Source organism: Echeneis naucrates, chromosome 23 (assembly GCF_900963305.1).
Source record: "Echeneis naucrates chromosome 23, fEcheNa1.1, whole genome shotgun sequence".
Taxonomy (NCBI): domain Eukaryota; kingdom Metazoa; phylum Chordata; class Actinopteri; order Carangiformes; family Echeneidae; genus Echeneis; species Echeneis naucrates.
The window spans coordinates 11,716,814-11,735,559 of NC_042533.1; the positions used below are offsets into that span (position 1 = coordinate 11,716,814).

At 40.9% G+C, this 18,746-nt stretch overlaps 1 protein-coding gene across 1 annotated transcript in view; it reads right to left on the reverse strand.

Annotated features, from left to right (window-relative positions):
- tmtc1 (transmembrane O-mannosyltransferase targeting cadherins 1) overlaps positions 1–18,746 on the reverse strand; it is a 105,208-nt gene that overhangs the window by 61,557 nt on the left and 24,905 nt on the right. The window contains exons 3-4 of the mRNA XM_029495390.1: positions 10,748–10,821; positions 9,227–9,403 (exon numbers count right to left, since the gene is read on the reverse strand). Coding sequence (XP_029351250.1) covers positions 9,227–9,403; positions 10,748–10,821 — 251 coding nt within the window. The remainder of the gene's footprint in view (positions 1–9,226; positions 9,404–10,747; positions 10,822–18,746) is intronic.

An 18,746-nucleotide genomic window follows, 5' to 3' on the forward strand; every position in this document is an offset into this window, starting at 1 on the left:
ACAACACACTAGCTTTCAGGTTCAGGTTTGGATATTTATTGGAAAAAAACATGCCCCACATGCACTGATCCCTTGGTGCTGAAAAGCAAGAGGTGCCTGTATTGAATACGATATAAAAATGAGCAGTAAATTCAATTCGCATTTCCATTTTTGGGGCCTTTGCAGAACTGCAGTCAAGGATGAATATCCTAAAAACTGGAGTAAAATAGGTCCAATATTGTAATGAACTATATCAGATTGTCAGCTGGTCTAGTGGTGATTAGTGGATAGTAGTTTTAGAGAAGTGCTATCATAAATTTGCTTGTATTTATGTTGTTATAAAAAAGGATACAAGCTGCATTTTCTCTTGGCTGAGTCTTAACACTAAAGTCCAACTGCTCACAGCATTTTTACAGTCAAAGAGCCGTGGCAACGTTCCGGCTGTTCCTCAAAATCATTGTTCACATTTCAGAAATATCTAAGCGACAATCTCATTTTTATATGGGACATACAGAGGGATAAAGCCTGGCTTCATCCCTCTGAAAGACATTTTTGATGGGCCAGGACTGTCCGTGAGCCCTCACTAAACACACCTCACACTGTGAGGATAAAGAAATACCTGAGCAAAAGAAAACACAGGAAGAGGAGTTCACGGCCCCCACTCACAGCCTGCGGACTGGTAGACTCCCCCCGCTGAGGAAAAGGGAACTATGGGAAATCATTTTGACTTATTTTGGAGATGTTGAGCCAAAATGTTGAGGTTGAGCTCATATCATTCAATACCAGAATTTCCACTCCTGGTTTTAGTGCCAAGCCATCACTAGTTCTGTGTACCTGTCAAGCCTGATTAAAGAGACTGATTTTTGGAAATCCCGGCGCTGGACAGGGGTCACTGCATTGACATATTCAGTTTTTGACAGCTGGATTTTAGGTAACATGATGCTCATTCTGTTAGTAGATATGTCCTTAAATTATGGTCAGAACTCACCCTGTTAACTCCCAAAGTGCGCCCAAGCAAATAAAGCAGCATATTTCAAACTGCTCTATCCTTGCAAACTTTGTTCCTGCCAGCATTTAAAACTTGCAGACAGCGTTCTCCTCAAACTTGTTTAGTACTCCCTAATAGTGTTCTTGAAAATAACCTTCTGCAGGATTCCAACCTGTTTCTCTCCAACCTGACATCTCCTCCACGCCCAGACCTCTTTATCCCCAACAGACAGCCAAACTCTCCCTCGGTCTGTCAAGCAGTTCACCTTTTTTAAGGAGGGATCTACTGGCAGCTGTTGAGGTTTAATTAAGGCTTAAATTAAATCAGCAGCAGTTTAATCTTCTCCCTAACAGGAAGATGGGGACCAAGAAGGCTGTCAGTAATGCTGGCAACATCCCATCATGCCTCTCTGTAGCAAATCCCATAAGAACGCTTACCTCCCTTACACTGACAAATTTAACTGTGCAGTCTTTTCGCATATATTCCTCATCACCTTTGTCTTTCAAAGTTAGGAAGGTGAGGACAGGGTACACCCTGGACAGGTCATCAGTCCATCACAGGGCCAACACACAGAGACAGAGACCAACAACCACTCATGCTCACATGCAGACCTAGAGACAATTTAGAGTCACCAGTTAACATAATATCTTTGGATGGTGGGAGGAAACCGGAGTACCCAGAGGAAACACATGTAAGAACTTGAAAACTCTGCAGAGAAAGGCCCCAGGCCTGGGAATTGAACCCATGACCTTCTTATTGAGGGGCTACAGCGCTAACCACTATTCCACCGTGAAAATATTTGATAATTGGTCAGGTGCAAACAAAAACCTGTAGGTAGCCCTTTTAATATGATAAAATGCAAAAATATTTCACTTGCTCAAGTCACCGATTTGTCTCTGATTCAATAACTGTGAGCAGAGTTTGGCTGCGTTATGAGAGTGCCCTTTTAGGGACCTGCCAAACAGTGAGTGTGTGGGGTTCAAAAGGTTAATCTGGCTGTAATGAAATGATGAGTTTGCATCCAAACACATCAACAAGTTCAGAGAGGGAGTGAGACATTGCTGGTAGCTGCTGGCTGGGCTTTCAGCTGATGGGTGTCCCAGGGGAAATCCATATGTAAATTCAAATAAATGTACAAACACATAGAAACAGAATATAGAAATACATTTATGCTCCAGTTCACACCAGTGAGCATGAATGTTATATAACAATGCTGTTCTATGTAAAGTAAGCGCTCTTTCAAGCATCAGTTATTTTTCTCATCATATTGGAAACAATAAAGAAAACGCAAAAGGAGAAATCAATTAAGACTCTCAACCTGATCATCCCATATACTGTATTTCCTAGTTTCAATATTTTAATGGCAACACCGCATTTCGTCAGCACAAAGGCTAACTATACTTCTATTTTTGCAATGTATTATGGTTCTCTCTCTTTTCCTCTGCCAGATTTGCTCTACCCTGCTTCTGTGTGCAGTTTAAAAATAACATGGCATCTCAGCAGCTCCATTTCTTACGGACAGCTTCTCCCCAAATCCGTTACCCTGTAACAAATCAAAGAAAATATTTCAGGTGACAATTCATCTCCTTGAGAAACCCCAGAGAGCATCAGGTCTGAGGCGACTCCAGTTCCACTGGCTTCTGTAACTCAGTGCAATCTCTCATTCAGAATTTCTTTCATCAGCCTTTCCACAAACGTCAAGCGACGTTTCCAGACGTCAAGCTGGAGGTTACTGCTCGCGGTCTCTGACAGTTCCGAATCTACAACATCAGCACCAAGACATTCACCCTCACATCACTGATGTCAGGTCAGTTGCGAATACAAATTAGCTTTTCAATTATTTATTTATTTATTTATTTTACTATTGGATGAGAAATTAGAAGTAGTTTTTCCCACTTTAGCTGTCTAACAGTTGGTAAATTTACCTGCTAATTCCACAAGCTCACAATACTGTTCTGACCACTGAACTATATTAGCAGCCATTAGGTGAATCGATTCTTCAAGCTAATTCAGTGACAGGACTGATACAGTTTGGAATACAGAGAGTAAAAATACCCACCTATAGATTCACATTTAAGCTAATAGATGTGTCACCAATACAAAACTAATCACTAATTCTTTCTCCACTTTGTTTCACATTAAAAAAAAAAAAAACTCAGATGGATGGCATGAAACAACTATAAGGTTCTTTGTAGTGTTCAAAAGGATGGAAATGTGTACTGTCTTAATTATATGTATAAATATCCTAATCCTTTGAACAACTCTTTGTGTGTGTGTGTGTGTGTGTGCACTGTCCCTAAGCAGACATGACACCTTGCAGGCAGAATCCAAAGACAATCTGGATACTAAAAGGCAAATTTGTAATTTTGGCTGTGGCAGGAACAAACACACCTATAGAGAGAGGGGGAGGACAGAGAGAGAAAGAGAGAGAGAGAGAGCAAAAGGTCTAAATCCTGCAGAGAGACATCCTCACATGTTGGCTGCCCGCTCCGCGCTGACATTATCGCAGTGCAGCAGCCTTCTGCAAGCTTTGCACCACCACCATTGCTATTACACAGGCTTACTGATCCGTGTGTGTGTGTGTGTGTAAGTTTTAGAGTATTAAGGGTTATCATGGTGACTGGAGCTAATCTGGGGAAAGACGTAAACAAGAGCGAGAGCAGAGACGAATGAAACCCATCCTGCTCACACATGGTGGACATAAGGAGCAGAGTGGATCAGTGTGATACCGCATTAAGGACAGACACACACACACTGATGTCATCACTGACAGATAGGCCTTCAAAAGTGTCTTTTTTTTTCTGAGGGACACAGCCTGTGTGGGCAGCGTTATCATGAGCGATGAAATATTATCTGAGATACCAAAATGAATTCAGCCCATTCTTGGGCCACACGTTCACAGATTTTATTTTCAAGTTTTATCACCTAAAAGCTTTGTAGCTGAATTCTTTCTCCCTTGTTTACGCCTTCTTTTTCAATGTCAACTTGTTCCCAGAGCTCAGCGACTACTCTGAATGAGCAAATAGTGAGCATGCTGTCATTTTTGCCACAATATAAACTACTGTGCTGTCATCGAATTATTTTGAACAAATTATTCACCAGTTCTGGTTCCTGTCACTAGGATTTCTGGGTGGCAGGCCTTATTCTGACTTGAGTCTCCTGCTTCGTTTCCTAGACCGTGTTATTGTATGTACGTTATTATTTCATGCATTAAACTGTTTTATTTTGGAATAATGGATTCACCCTCCTGATTTGCATTCACTTCCTGGCTTCCTAACATTATTCCTATTCCCCATTATTTGTGACAATGCCGAGGGCAGAGCCTTTACACTGGTCTGCCTTTATTTGTCTGCTCTTTTAGTATCAACCCTTCAGCCTGTAAAAATATTTTTAAATCCTATTTTTGTGTCTTAGTTATGCATTTTTGTCCTTGCCTAATGGTCTTCAGTTCTTTTGAAGTCTGTTTCCTGGTCGGACTGTTTCCCGTTATCTTAATCTGAACCATGTTTCATCCAGTTCTCTCCTTCAAGAATTTTCATGGTTTGACGCACATTTTTTATGCACCTAAAATGAAGAAAACAACTCCAACTCTTGATGTGCTCTGGGTTTTCCACTTCTTTTTTTCTTTAGTAATCTAAAATGAAGCAAATAGCAAATAATTGGAACAATAATTATAATTACTCTCAGTTTTCAAGTTGCAGCAGTCAGAAAGTTTATGCTTGACCAACAAGTAAAGTTGAACACAGCAGATTCCATTGGAAAAGAGTACCGCCTATGAATTTTGGAGGGCAAACAATGAGGGTTTACTTTGTGCCAGACCCTGCTAGAACAGGACCCAAGACCTCCCAGGCTGGAACAGGAACCTATTAGATTAGATTTTTTTCCTCTTTTTATTTAATGTGCGATTGAGGTCACTCATAATTTGCTTATTTTGGATGGGGATGAAAAGGAATAATTATGAATGGTCTAGTTATTAAGCGTAAAGGAAATCAAGCTTTGTTTGTGATCACAGTTTTGTTTACTTTAGTTTTTCCAACACCTTCTTCTTCTACAGTAACCTGATATTTGATGTGTACCTGACATCTAACATCCAGATTAACAGATTAACAACCTCCAACTCAAAAGGGGTTTTTTTTCCCCTAGAGTTCAAACGGAGCATGCTGAAGTTCTTAGTTTAATGAGTGGCTTGTTAATGTGTTATATTTGATATTTGAATGAGTGATGTAAGTCACTGAAGAATAAGGCAAGCTGAACAGTGAATGAAACATGCCTCAAGGACAAACACGGTGTAACACACATCCAAACACACATGCAGGGAGAGGCCCTGGGGTAGCTTGCCTAAAATAACCTACGACACTGATTAAACTCAACACACTCACACAGACACCCCCCTCCTTCCTTGCACATACTGTTTCAGTGTGTTATCGGCTAAACCAGCCCAGTGACAGCCAGCTAATTCTACAACATTCCAGACTGGGTAACACAGCAGGGAGGCTCCACAAACATCTGGCTTTGGTATGGCCAGATTTACACAGACAGACACACAGGCTCTTATGCAAATGTAGACACTTTAAAACATTAACTCTCTTAGAGCCCCAGTGATGGACTGGCGACCTGTCCCAGGTGTGCCCTGCGGCTCGCCCAATGTGAGCTGTGATCTGCTCCAGCACCCCCGCGATCCAGAAATGGATAAGTGGTTGAAAATGAATGAATGAATGAATGTCTAAGAGCTTTTATTTTGGCTGTAAATTATAGCTTGTCATTCCCTCCTCCCTCGTGTATATAGCCCGTGAATACTGCAGCATTAAAAGCACCCACTGCTGTAGTGTAGCTCTTCTGAGATTGATCCGAGCAGGCTTATTACCTTGCAGGTACTGATTGATTTCTCAAATATCAGCTTGTCATTAAAATCAACTTGCAGAGACTTGAAACTCTCTGCAGATAGATACTCCATCACAGTGAGCATTTAGTTGCCTTTAGGTTTTGTCAGTTAATTAGGGGCCCGAAGCTCCAGGGGGGCTGGGGGCCATGCATACAAAACAGCATGGTTCCAGGCAGCAGCAGTGCCCGATTGCAATTGGTCAGATTAAATTAGATTTTATTATGCTGTTTCAGCTGTAGGACACATTCTTAACCCTAGCCCAAGAAGTGAGAGTGAGATTTTCAAGGAATGTATATAATAGTGCACTCACATCACACGCTAGATATTACAGTTGATAAATTAAATTTTTATTACATGACTACTGCTCCAGATCACCAGGGTTGTTACAAGGAGGAAATGTTAGTGAGTCAACATCTGAAGGTTTCAGGGTTTGTTCACCAAGAACAAAGTGTGCGTACACATAGCAGACACGCAAACATACAGTAGGTCTGTTTATAATCCAGTGTTTACATGTGCAGCACATGCCCCATGGACATAAAATGGACGGGTGAAGATGGGGAAATTTACAGTTACAATAACTGCTGCAGCTACATGGAGGCAAAGAATATCATTTGCGCATTGCTTTTCCAAACTGCAGACAATCACTTCATTGGACACCTGTCACACAACCCATGGAAATGCCTGCAGCAGACTGAGCACATAATTTAGACCCAGGAAAAAAAAAAAGAAAGAAAAAAAAAACCAAAAAAACACAATAACCCCCCACCTCCCTCCAAAAAAAAAAAAGACATGGGGTGCATATGGAGCGCATATGGTCTTTGGCAAGCACATGCTTCAAAGACAGCACGCCCTCATTTATGCTTTTAGCACTGAAAAAATGATTAATGTGATAAAAATTCACCCCTGTACAGTTGTCATGAGGGAGATAATTAGCTATAAACACCAAAGCTGTTTTTGTCCCGGGCTGTAAACATGTTTATTTCTGCCATAAAGTTGACATTTTAACGTGACCAGACTCAAGTGGTCTGAGAAACAGAAATCTTTAGCAATGTTTGCCTCATTTTTCACCCACAGAGGGTGAAAAATATGTATAACCTCAGTTAAGGTTCAGTAGTTTGAAGTGTAATCTGAGAGAATAAATGAAATGAAATGAGACAACAATAAATAAAATTAAAATTCATAAAAGAAACAATGTAGAGTTTAATAGAACATAAAACATGAGTCGAGCAATCTTAAACAGGTGAGTTTTGAGTTTGGATTTGAAGAAGGAGAGAGAGTCAGAGAGTTCCAGGGGTGCTGAGGAAGGCAGAGGGGACACTGAGGTGGATGGAGGAAGACGATCAAAGAGAAAGGGCTGGAGTGGTGATGTGAAGAAGGTTGGTGAAATACGGCGAGGTCTTGAAAGCGCACAGGAGGAGTTTAAATTCTACATGTTGCTTGACTAAGAGGGGGTTTTGGTGATGATACGGGTAGCAGAGTTCTCAACCAGCTGCAGTTTATGGAGGGACCTTTGAGGGAGGCCAAAGAGAAGAGAGTTGCAGTAGTCAATCCAGGGGGTCACAAGGCTGTGGACAAGGATGGAGGCAGTCTGGGAGGTGAGAGAGGAATTAATGTTGCGTAGATGGGTGTAAGGCCGGGTAATCTTATTGATGTGGGATTGGGAAGATAGTGTGCTGTCAAGGATGATACCAAGGCTCTTGACCTGAAGAGAGGAGGAAACTAAGACGTTGTCAATGGTGAGGAGATGGTTTCAGCTTTACATAGTCTGGATTTGGTGTCAATGAGGAGGAATTCAGTTTTGCTGCTGTTTAATTTTATGAAATTTGAGGTGAAACAGGATTTTATTTCAGATATGCATGAGGTGAGGGAGAAGGGAGGAAGTGGAGCCTGGTGTCATCTGCGAGGCAGTGGAAATGAATGTTGAATTTACAGAAAATGTGGCCAAGGGGAAGGAGGTGAGTGATAAAGAGAAGGGGCCCCAGGACATCTCTTTGATGGAGTATTTATCTGCAAGTTTCAAGCGTCTTCAGGTTTCTTTTCCTGGTGTCCTGAAATGAACTGAAACTAAAGGAGAAATCACTCTGAAAGCTGATGGTGTTCTTTGGTAAATCATCTGCAGTAATGTAAAATGTATACCATTTGTAGCTAATCGGCTAAAGCATACAAAACATTGGAATGGTCCATTAAAAACAGGAAGAGAGTGCAGTTGGTCTCTGCTGAAATAGAGTGTGTTTTAGCTGAAACTCACTGCTCGCCAGGCATCTATCCATTATCACTGCAGGCTTCTTTTAAAAGGACTGAGCCTGTGATGGAGAAACAGCAGCACTAGAGTACGACTAGAAAGTGGGACATGGATAATGGCATCTGTTTGTAGTCACACAGGCGCACACAGGAAGGATGGTCGATTTACCGCATTAGGGACCTTCCCATGAACGAAACACCCCAATCTGATACTTGGGCACTGTAAGATCTCAGTGCTGTTCTGTGATCCAGACCACATTCCATGAACAGGGCAGGTATTTTTAGTCAGTCTAACTCTATAATACCAGCAAGTCTATTAGCAGATACTAAGCTGCTTAAATTAAAGTTTCCAAAGACATTGCATATATATTACAAAGCATCTTGCATTTTGGTGTCTTTTCTTAGCATGGTCTGCAGAACTATGGACCTCTAGTTCATTTATTGTCATTTTCAGTAGGAGCAGTGAATCACAATGTAATGAAAGCTCAAGTGCACTCGTGAGAAGAGAGAACCGGAGAACCCTCAAATACCTGCTGATTTCCCAGCATTTTACAACCCTTTTGAACAAGTCTCAGGTCAGGTCTCAAAGCTCATCAAAGCAGCAGTCACGTCAAGTCTCACTTCCCTAAAACCAGGTCCAAATACCAGTTTTTTAGATGAAAGGAAATGGAAGAAGATGAAAAAAGCCCAATAAATTCAAACTGCACGTGACCAGATGTTTTTGGTTAAACACCTCCTTTTACCTTCGTCATCTAAACACAGGTTTTGAATTAGTCCAGTTTTGGCAATGATTTAAATGTGACATTTGGCTCTCATTCTCATAGCAGATGAGAAAAAGTCATTTCCATATCGTGACATCACATGCGCAAATACCCACAATACCTTGAAAATACACACAGCATCCTTATCATCCCTGCTGTTTATGTTTGTGTGGTGAAAGAAAAAAAAAATGCCTCCAAAACAAACTGTCTGGCTTCAGTGACATGCACCTAGGTGCAGATGACTTAAGCTGTGTGAAAATACAGCAGAGCTTTGCTGAAAAACCATGTGCATGCTCAGAGCGCCGTCTCCACATAAATCAAGATAAGAAAAAACACAAACAAAACATAAACAAGGCCAAAACCCCGTGTGCTTACTAGATGAGAGGCTTGCGGCAGAGCACCAGGGCGTCGTAGAGCGCGCACACTCCGAACACGGTGATGCCCGTCTCCTTCACCAGCATGGCACAGGTGCCCAGCATCAAACTGGTGAACAAAGACCACGCTGAGACAGTGGAGGGAACAGAGTCTTCGGAGACAGACACCCCCACACCCCTAAGAGACCGAGGAGGAAGAAGAAAGGAACAACTTTTAGAACGACAGAAACACGATAATGGCTTCAACCAAATCAGAGAGGAATAATGACCTATATATTCTTATTAATCACTATTCTAATCATGCTTTTCTGGGACAGACTCAGCTTTACATTTTAATATTCCCAAGTCCTTTTTATGAACAATACAAATGTCTGGCAATTTATTTTGCTAAATACTGATTAACAATTTTCTGACAAGAGCAAATAAGCTTGATATTGATCTGTCATTTCATACTCCTCATTAGTTTTAAACAGTAACTGTGTGCAATTACGGCCAGAGTGCTGACTGAGGAGCATGAAAGTTATTGCTAGAAAAGCTGCGGTCATGGCTGTTGACACACATTCCACACAGTAAATAACATCTTACTCGTTTTGCACAGTCTCCACTGGTATCTGACATTCGATCAACTAAGGTCTTACATCCACACTTCTGGATTGACTGTGTTCTCTGTAATAATTACATTGTACTCACCTTTTTTTTTTTTTTTTTTACTGAGCTCTGGGTGCACAGTGACACTGCTAAAAATAAGTATGGCAGGTTAGGACTCATAAGTGGTCAACTGTTAGGATAAAGTGGGAACATTATTTGGAAGACTTTGACGATTTTAATATGCAGTGAATTATTCCCCATCACTATTTATTTCTGACCACTGTACTCATCTTAGTTGATTTAAATGCGAAACATTGAAAAGTTAATCAAAGCAGCGAGCAGCATTGTCACACGTGTTGTGGGTGCTGGAAGGAGGCCAGCCCCCGTCTATCACACTGACCACTGATTATTGGGCACCGGTGACAGCTAAGATTATTTCCCACAGAGGACATGGTGGATTGTATGTTACGCAGAACTATTTGCATTCACAATGTGGAGCTGCAGATCACACACCAAAGAGGTATGTTATTCAAATATATGAGGTGAAGAACAGACATGACAGTAAATCCAATGATGGCTGTCACACAATGGTTACTTTCTGTTGTGTGCGATGGTTGGGAACACATAAATGTCCTCAGGCACAGACACTCATCAATAATTAAGCAAGGAGTATATAAGTATATATTACAATAATAAATTAACCTAACCTTTTATTAATTTACAAAATAATTAAAATCTGTACTAACATCCCACAAAGTCTCAGTTAGTATGAATTAGTGAAGACACAATGAGCATGAATGCCACAGGCTTATAAATATTCCTGTTACTAGTATCCAGCTAAAGTCAGGCAGGCTAATGTCTTTTACATGTGCGCGCTTGTGTGTATGTGTGTTTATGAAAGCATAGAAGGTGTGTGGGTGGCACAGAATCTTACCTAATATAGGAGAGGAACGTCAGCAAGAACAGCAAACAGGCCAACACATCAGCCCTGCCCACGATACCAGACACCTGCAACACACACACACAGATTTTATAGACGGCTTGTTTGTTGGACACCCCCAGTGAGGAAACGCTGCTGGATGTCCACATGGAGCCCATTAAGTGTTGACACGACAGGGAGCTGCAGAGTTACTTGCAGCACATCCCATTCTCTGTGGAATCGGTGGAGAAATGTTTGTTTATACCAAAACCTGAGAGGAGAATTACAGTGATTATGGCTCAGAGAACTGCCCATTATCACAGCCAAGAGTGAAGTATGAAGGCATGTGTGCTGTTTGAGAGGTTTTCTCTAAAGCTGAGCATGAACCCCGATAGAAACTGGGAGAGAACAGACATGACCGTAACCTAGCCAACAATTCTTATAGCATCTGATAAAGGTGCTATGAAAAGTGAGGAAAAAGGCAGCAACCTCCTACATTTCCCACACCTTCACACTTTCTTGCAATAATCTGTTGCAATATGTCCTGCCAGAAGTGTCTAACATCTTGCAACAGCCTTTGAATATATCTAGTGGGTGTGTTAGGACTGCAACACAAACAGCAGTTAACATACCAGAGGAGACTTCTTCTAAAACCCAGGGGCAATCTGATGATTTTACACACTGACCTTCTGGTTGTGCCAGACAAAAATTCAGGAGATAATCAAAAACTGGGGTCAATCCCACTATCAGCTGCAGAGGCATTTCACTAAAAGCCTAACATTTTTAATCTGATGTTGGCATTCAATGGACCATCAAGGGGATTAGGAGGCTGACAGAGAGGAAGAGGTGTGTCAGTGTAATGGTCTCACATCATCATTTACTTCTCCTGGCACATAATCTAGAGGACTAGAGATATCATTTTTATCTTTTACACTTTCACACATTCATGCACTCATCAGACTATGATTCAGACCTACATGTCCCGCCTTATGTTTGAGCGCTGCTTATTAGTGGTTACTATAATTCCCCCTTAACTTTTGAAACAGATTTTTGTGCAGTTTCCTTTGTTTGATATTTGAGCTCATTTATGATTCGAGTGGTTAGGGTTTATTCTCTGGGGACAACCATTGTGTGGACCTTGGCGTTTCAAGGTCTCCGTTCAGAAATTGTTTAGACCTTGCATTCATTGTCCTAATGTGGTGAACTGACCTCAGAGCTGTGCGGGCAGTGCCGCTGTGGCGTTGTGATGGACAGCATTGATCCTAAACTTACTGACATTGCATTCTATTTGTATTTTTGCCAACACATTTAATACAAGGCGTCCTCGTCACTGAAAGAACAGAGCTGCTCTCCGGGGCTTCAAAAATTCACAATGAGAGATTTCAAATCCATTTGGCTAAGCTTCGGAACAGTGGCTCTCAAAGTGGGGTCCTATTTTTATGATATAATGTATGAATACTTTGTTTGTGGGCTTTGAACGCTTTCTGTGATAAAACACCTCAAAGCTAAAATCGTATTAGATGGGGCTCTGAGTTTAATATATGCCAGTTTCAGGGCCCTTGATGTGAGAGAGCCGCTGTTTGGACAGCAGTCTACTTTGAAGTCGTTTAATAGGATCTAAGCCAATGTTAATGATTGTGTAACTAAAGCAGTTGAGTGACTGTTTTTCCAGTTATAAATTAAAAGCCAAAAATGAGAAAAAAGTAACAGCCACAGTTGCAACCCATTCTTTCCTAACTTGATGCATGATTTACATCAGCATGCTTATTAAGTGTTTCTGGCCATTTCAGGCCTGGCTGCAACAGGCTGCTGTAAAACACCAACTTGACAGGCCTGAGCCGCAGGAATAATCAAGACAGTTTATACCCAGTCAGCCGATTGCTGTTCAGCTCTGGCCGTTTGCTCTAATGGCCACCGTAAGGGCAAGAACGTTTCAGGATGTATTGCAGAGTGTTGGCAAAGGTGCACAAAACTGTTAGCATCCTGTCTGGAGAGTAATGGACGGTGTGTGTTGTATATCGTCTTAAAATTGGCAATGTTTCTCCATAAAGTTGATCTACAGTATCAGCCACAGTTCCCGTTGGTGGTTCTTTGTGTGTGTGTATTGGAGCGGCAGTCAGCCATGGCCTGGCAGAGCAGCAGTAAACATGTCCAGCAGACACTGATAAAGAGCAGGCTGAGCTGGGAGGGGGTGTAGGGGACGATGGGGGAAGGAACAGGAGAAGAACAAGGAGAAGAGAGAGGGAGGAGCGGGGGTGGGGGTGAACTTTCATGTGATGTCTCGTGACCAGCTCGCACATCTACGCAAACACACACAACTGGCACAAAGATGGAAGGAGTGAGCAGGAACAAAAGAGCAGAGGAGACATATTAAATTACAGCAGGATCAAATTAGGCCTGGCTTGAATGCTCAAATCCTTTCATTGACAAGACGTCCAACTGTAAAGTCTGTAATCTAATGCCTTGTTTCTGTTGTTTCATTCAAGGTTCTGTCGAGGCTCAGCAGGGCGGATCACACACAAGGTTTTACACAGCGAGGAGGACAGATGCTGCTGTGTTTATTCAAAACACAACTAGGGAGTTGTTCAAGACAAATTGAGTTTGCCAAGAAATTGATATATAAATCTTTCGTGTTTGATTTGACTTTTGCTCTTCATTAATTATCAGACCTGATAATTAATTTCTAAGGAACAAGAACTGGCATTGTCAATGCTTTAATTTGGTTAGTGCAGTTTCTTTGTAGGCAGGGACTGAAAATGATCATATTACTTTAATTCCAGTGGCTACACAAACAGACTACCAATGCCAGAAAGTGTTGTGTTGTTCCATGACTCTATGTACACTGACATATTTACTGCTGAGGTTCCAAGACAGCTCATTATTGCCAGTTCTGACTGTTCATCCAATTCCCTCACCCCAATGAAAAGAAGTCTAGAAAAAAAAATGAATTTCATCTTACTGGACCAAAAAAGGATTAAATCTAATGTCAGTTGTTCACTTAAGAAATAACGCTGTTATCTGTCATATTACCCTCTTAATCTAAACCCACAGGGTGAGCAGTGAGCACAGAGTGTTTGCTGTGAGTGTTTCAACAGCAGCTTTGTTCAAACAGCACCGGTGTGGAAATGATACCTGGATTTACTGAAGGGAGTGTGGCGGTATCGCTGCAGAGCAGAGGGATACTTGCACTGTGTGTGTGAACAGGTGAAAGGTACCTTTTCCACCAACCTCATGACAGACATCTGTCACCATGGCAACTGCTCCGTCCAAGCATTTAAAATCAAAATTACCTTCTAAACATGAGATTTAAATGGCTTTATTTGGTGTTGACTCCAGCTAAGAAAAACCAAAGGACTAAAACTAAATTTAATCAGGCAGCAAATTAAGAAATGTAATTGTTACGATTGCAGCCATCTCAGAAACAGTTAACACAAACTTACAAGCCTCTTTTCTTGAAAGCAACAACACAACACTGAGTGAGCAAGAGTGTAATAGTGACTCAGCGGGTAAAGTGCTAACATTAGCTACATAGGATCACCAAATTTCTGTTTCTCAGTGCAAAAATATCCTACCCCATATATATATATACAAAATTTAATCAGGCAGCAAATTAAGAAATGTAATTGTTACGATTGCAGCCATCTCAGAAACAGTTAACACAAACTAACATTAGCTACATAGGATATATATATATATATAACATTGATTTTATTTTTATAAAAGGTGGAGTATTGCTTATGATACCTTAAAAGATTTCAGTTTAACTTCAGACTGATAACACCCCCTCTTATATTGATTTTTACATGTAGATTATTAAATTATCGGTGGTCTTTGTTCACTGCTGCAGATTAAAGTGTCACTGTTATATACAGATATAAGCGTCTCTCAAATCCTTACTGCAGAGATGAGTCAGGCAGTGGACACTGTATTCAGCTTTATTCCTGTGTCGTGCCAAAAAACTGACCCATCCCACATGGGATTTAATGGTAAAAGGACTACATTTATTTACAACTTTAGTTTTATCGACCACTTAAAGCACTTTGCAAGGCAAGTCACCTTCACATACACACACACACACACACACATACACACTCACAGACGGCTGCCATAAAAGGATGTTTCTCCCACCGGGAGCAACTTGGGGTTCAGTGTTTTGCCCAAGGACTCTGCAGACAAGAGGAGTGGAGACAGGAGGATTGTCTGAAATCAGCAGACGAATGTATGCTACCACCTCTCCTGAACACTGCTGTTTTCAAAAAATATGCCTCTTCTGGTAGTGCATGTGCAGAAAAACAAAACAAAAATAAAGTTACAGTGGAAACAAAAGCAATGTATTTTTACAATTAAGACACTCATATGGAGAACAATCTAAATGAACTGCTCCTTGAAAATATGAGTCTAAAGGGCTTTTATTCTCATCTCTTACTTAGAATCAAATCTAAATGTTTCATCTCTGTGAATCATCCATATTCACAAACAACAAATGTCTAGCACACTTTAAAGTAAAAAGGAACAGCAGAAAACAAAGTGGAGCTCATTTTCTTTTCATTTAAACCGAGTGCTGAACAAATCAGATTTTCTCATTCCAGACTGACGATCTGGCCAAGGAAATCTGGTGAAAACACCATAAAGCTCCTTGCTCTTTAGACAAATCATATACAACATATTTTCCAGTACAATATTCGTTTTTATGATCCTAATTGTTTACATACATCCATATATCATTGGAATCACCCAAACAGACAAATGCTGTGCATTCAATATAAAAAAAGAAGCCAGATCTGTAGAACCATTTGTGCATGCACTTGAACAAGAGCCAATGATATGTTTATCCTAAAAAAAGTTTTTTTCAGCTGCTTTCTCCCATATCACATTGAATTACAAAATAATTGTGCTGTACCTAAAGCAATTTCCAGAAAGCCTCATATGGTTCCGATCCCATTTTTACAACTGAAGCCAAATTTTGTGCTAATTTGTCCACATCCAGGAAACAGATATTCATAAGGCCTCCGACCCCAGCAGCATAAACCCTGGACAAACGGAACCTTCAAAAAGTGTTTAGTGTCTTAACACATCCTTCATGCTCTCACCAGTTTTGACCAGTGATTCCTCCCAAAGCTCTACCAGCAGATGAAGCAGGAAGCCTAATACTTGCATGAAATTCAATATGCTTTTATTATTGCTTTACATTAAAATTTAATCCAGGTTGTTCACCTGTAATTCAACTTTAAACTAAACTGATGTTTATATAGTGCTGCCAAAACTAGTTTCATGTCAGGAAATACATCACCAACCTTTGGCTATTCCTCCAGAAAAATCCAGAAAAGCAACCACAAAGCATTAATATGAAGTAAAAAAATGCAAATCGCATAGTCACCACAGAATTTTCAAATGTATTTAAACGTTTGAGGTCAGACTGTCCCTTTAAAGACAGAATCAAAGTCAAATGCTGCTTAGTACATACAGAAGAAAGGGTGTGTTTCTCAGGGACTTCTATTGGAAGCAGCTGCAGGGTTGTGGAAAAGAAATGTGGGTTTTACACACAAGGGTCTTTCGATTGTTGCAAGGACACACTTCAGCAATCTGTAGCCCCTTACTATAACCTTAATCACCACAACTAAGTGTTTAATGCCAACTTTCAGCTTTCCCCGACACGACTCTGATTCTGACCTCAACACTGAAACCAAGTATCAACCCTCACATAGCCCTTTAATGTTGTAAGAACCAGCCCAAATGTCCCCACAGTGTTGGTTTCAAACAACATTTATCCACACAGCATGTTCATACACAAACACACACACACACACACACACACACACACACACACACACACACACACACACACACACACACACGTACACATACCAGAGGCTTAACCCTCTTGGAATAACTGAGATGAAGGATGGTCTGAGCAGTGAGTTGTTTAGTCACCCACAAATACTTTGAGGGGCCTGGATGGAGAGAGATGAAAGGAGGAAGTGAGGGATGAAAAGATATTGAAGGAGAGGTGAAAAGGTGCAAGATGAAAGGACGAGTTGGATGGGGGGGTTGGATTTGTGTCATACTGCATGAATAAAATATCAGTATGAAGCTTCTCTTTCTCCCTCAACACACAAACACACACACACATACACTGAATAATAATGTTTGGAATGTGAGCAACAGTAAACAGATTCCTCTCTGGAAAAGAGGAAATGGAATCTCTCTGTGTACTTTGTTACAACACACGCAATCATATTAACTGATCACATGCCCTGCCCCTTTGCTCCTCATCACTCCTCCTCTACTTCATCTCCCATTTGTCTGTGACCTTTCCCTGCTTTTCCTTTCTTTTCCTTCCTACTGTCAACCTCCTGACCCCATCGCACCATCACGCTGTCCGTCATAAGTCATCACTGCACTCACCATCCAAGCTGGTCGTATATGCACAACTGCACAACTGCACAACTGTCTCGGCAGCCACAATAGAGATAGAGCTGTGATATCATCCCTGAACTGTGATTAAGCCAGTTAAGAGTCCCCTCACATACTAAAAGCTGGTTTTCAGTCATATAATATGGGACCAGGAAGAATGCAAAGCAGTAAGGACTTCGACTCTAACTGATTGTTCTTTGTGCAGCAGTGAGCAGCAGTCTGGATTGTTTAACTGGACTATGACATCTGATCACAGCTTTCTGTATATACATCTGGTATTCATGAGAGTTCCTGTTGCTTCTATTGTGTCGAAGCTGTCAGCCTGGACAATCTAAGGTCAAGGGAAAGTTCTTTAGTTACTAACCAGGAAGAGTAATTTACTGAGAGCAGCACAACAGGAAAACTATATATAAACTGGATCTATGTTGAGCGTTTGGCAGCAATGCTGGTACTTCCTGCTGAGCAAGGATTTGGTCACAAAACTACCGTTGCAGATACCCTGCTTTCAGATGCACAGTAGGAGTCCATCTCTGGCGTCTCTTGGGCTCATAACTGACACACTCTTCTTAGACTGGACTGTTGTGTTCTTACAGAGTGGCTGTGCTACACACAAGGAAATTGTTCATTTCCTGTTGAACAGTTTGTTTTCAGGGTAGAGAATAGCCTTGCAGTCCTGTATTTGTGCTGGAAGCATTCCCCACTCCTCAAGCGGAGCAGTCTATTAAACAACTCTGCGCTTGAAATTTCTGTGAGAATTAAAATGAACACCACTGGCTCTTGTCTGGTTGACCCAAGCACTGCTTCAGCGGACATTAGCACAAAGGTGAGGTTTTCTCAGTTTTCCCCTGTTGTGTTGCTGGAATGGCATCAGGCTGCCAAGCCAAGTCCCATTCTCAAACAGCCCATGTGTGTGAACAGAAAGTCAAAATAATATTCACCTCAAGTAACTTAACAGGAAGAATTCAGAAACTCAGAGCTGTGAAGATAAGAAGATAAGTAATAAGTAAAGCAGTGTATATGCTGCATGATTATATAATTGAAATAGAAGAGACACAGCACATAATGGAGCAATAGAAAATATATAAATGATAGTATATTCCTATGGTACATGGAAGCAAATTATAAAGTTCAGTGTGAAACTGTGACTATATGAAGCATTTATATTACATATATTGATTTGAACACGATTAGATTCTGTTTAGGAAGTTTAAAGAGCCACTGCAGTGAGTTTACCTGAAAAGATATGATGAACCTGGTATAATGACAAAAAGAATTCAGATTCAGATTCTGACATAAGAGCAATAAAATAAAATAAAATTACTCTTTGAATCTGATTCAGCTGATTAAATCTCATAAGCCTGATTATTAGTGTTGCAAAAGGCTCCACGGAGAGAGGAGGCGTAAAAAAGAAAGAAATAAATAAATAAAAATGAAAATTATCACTTCCTCTCACTCTATCACCCTTATCCTTCTCTTTCTCTCCCTCCACCTATCATTCTCTAATTTTGGCCAATTACATAATTCATATGGAATCTGAGCTCAGCTGCAGCTGCTGCTGCGTCCAAACCCCAGCACAAGGAGAGAGGAAGTGTAAAAGTAC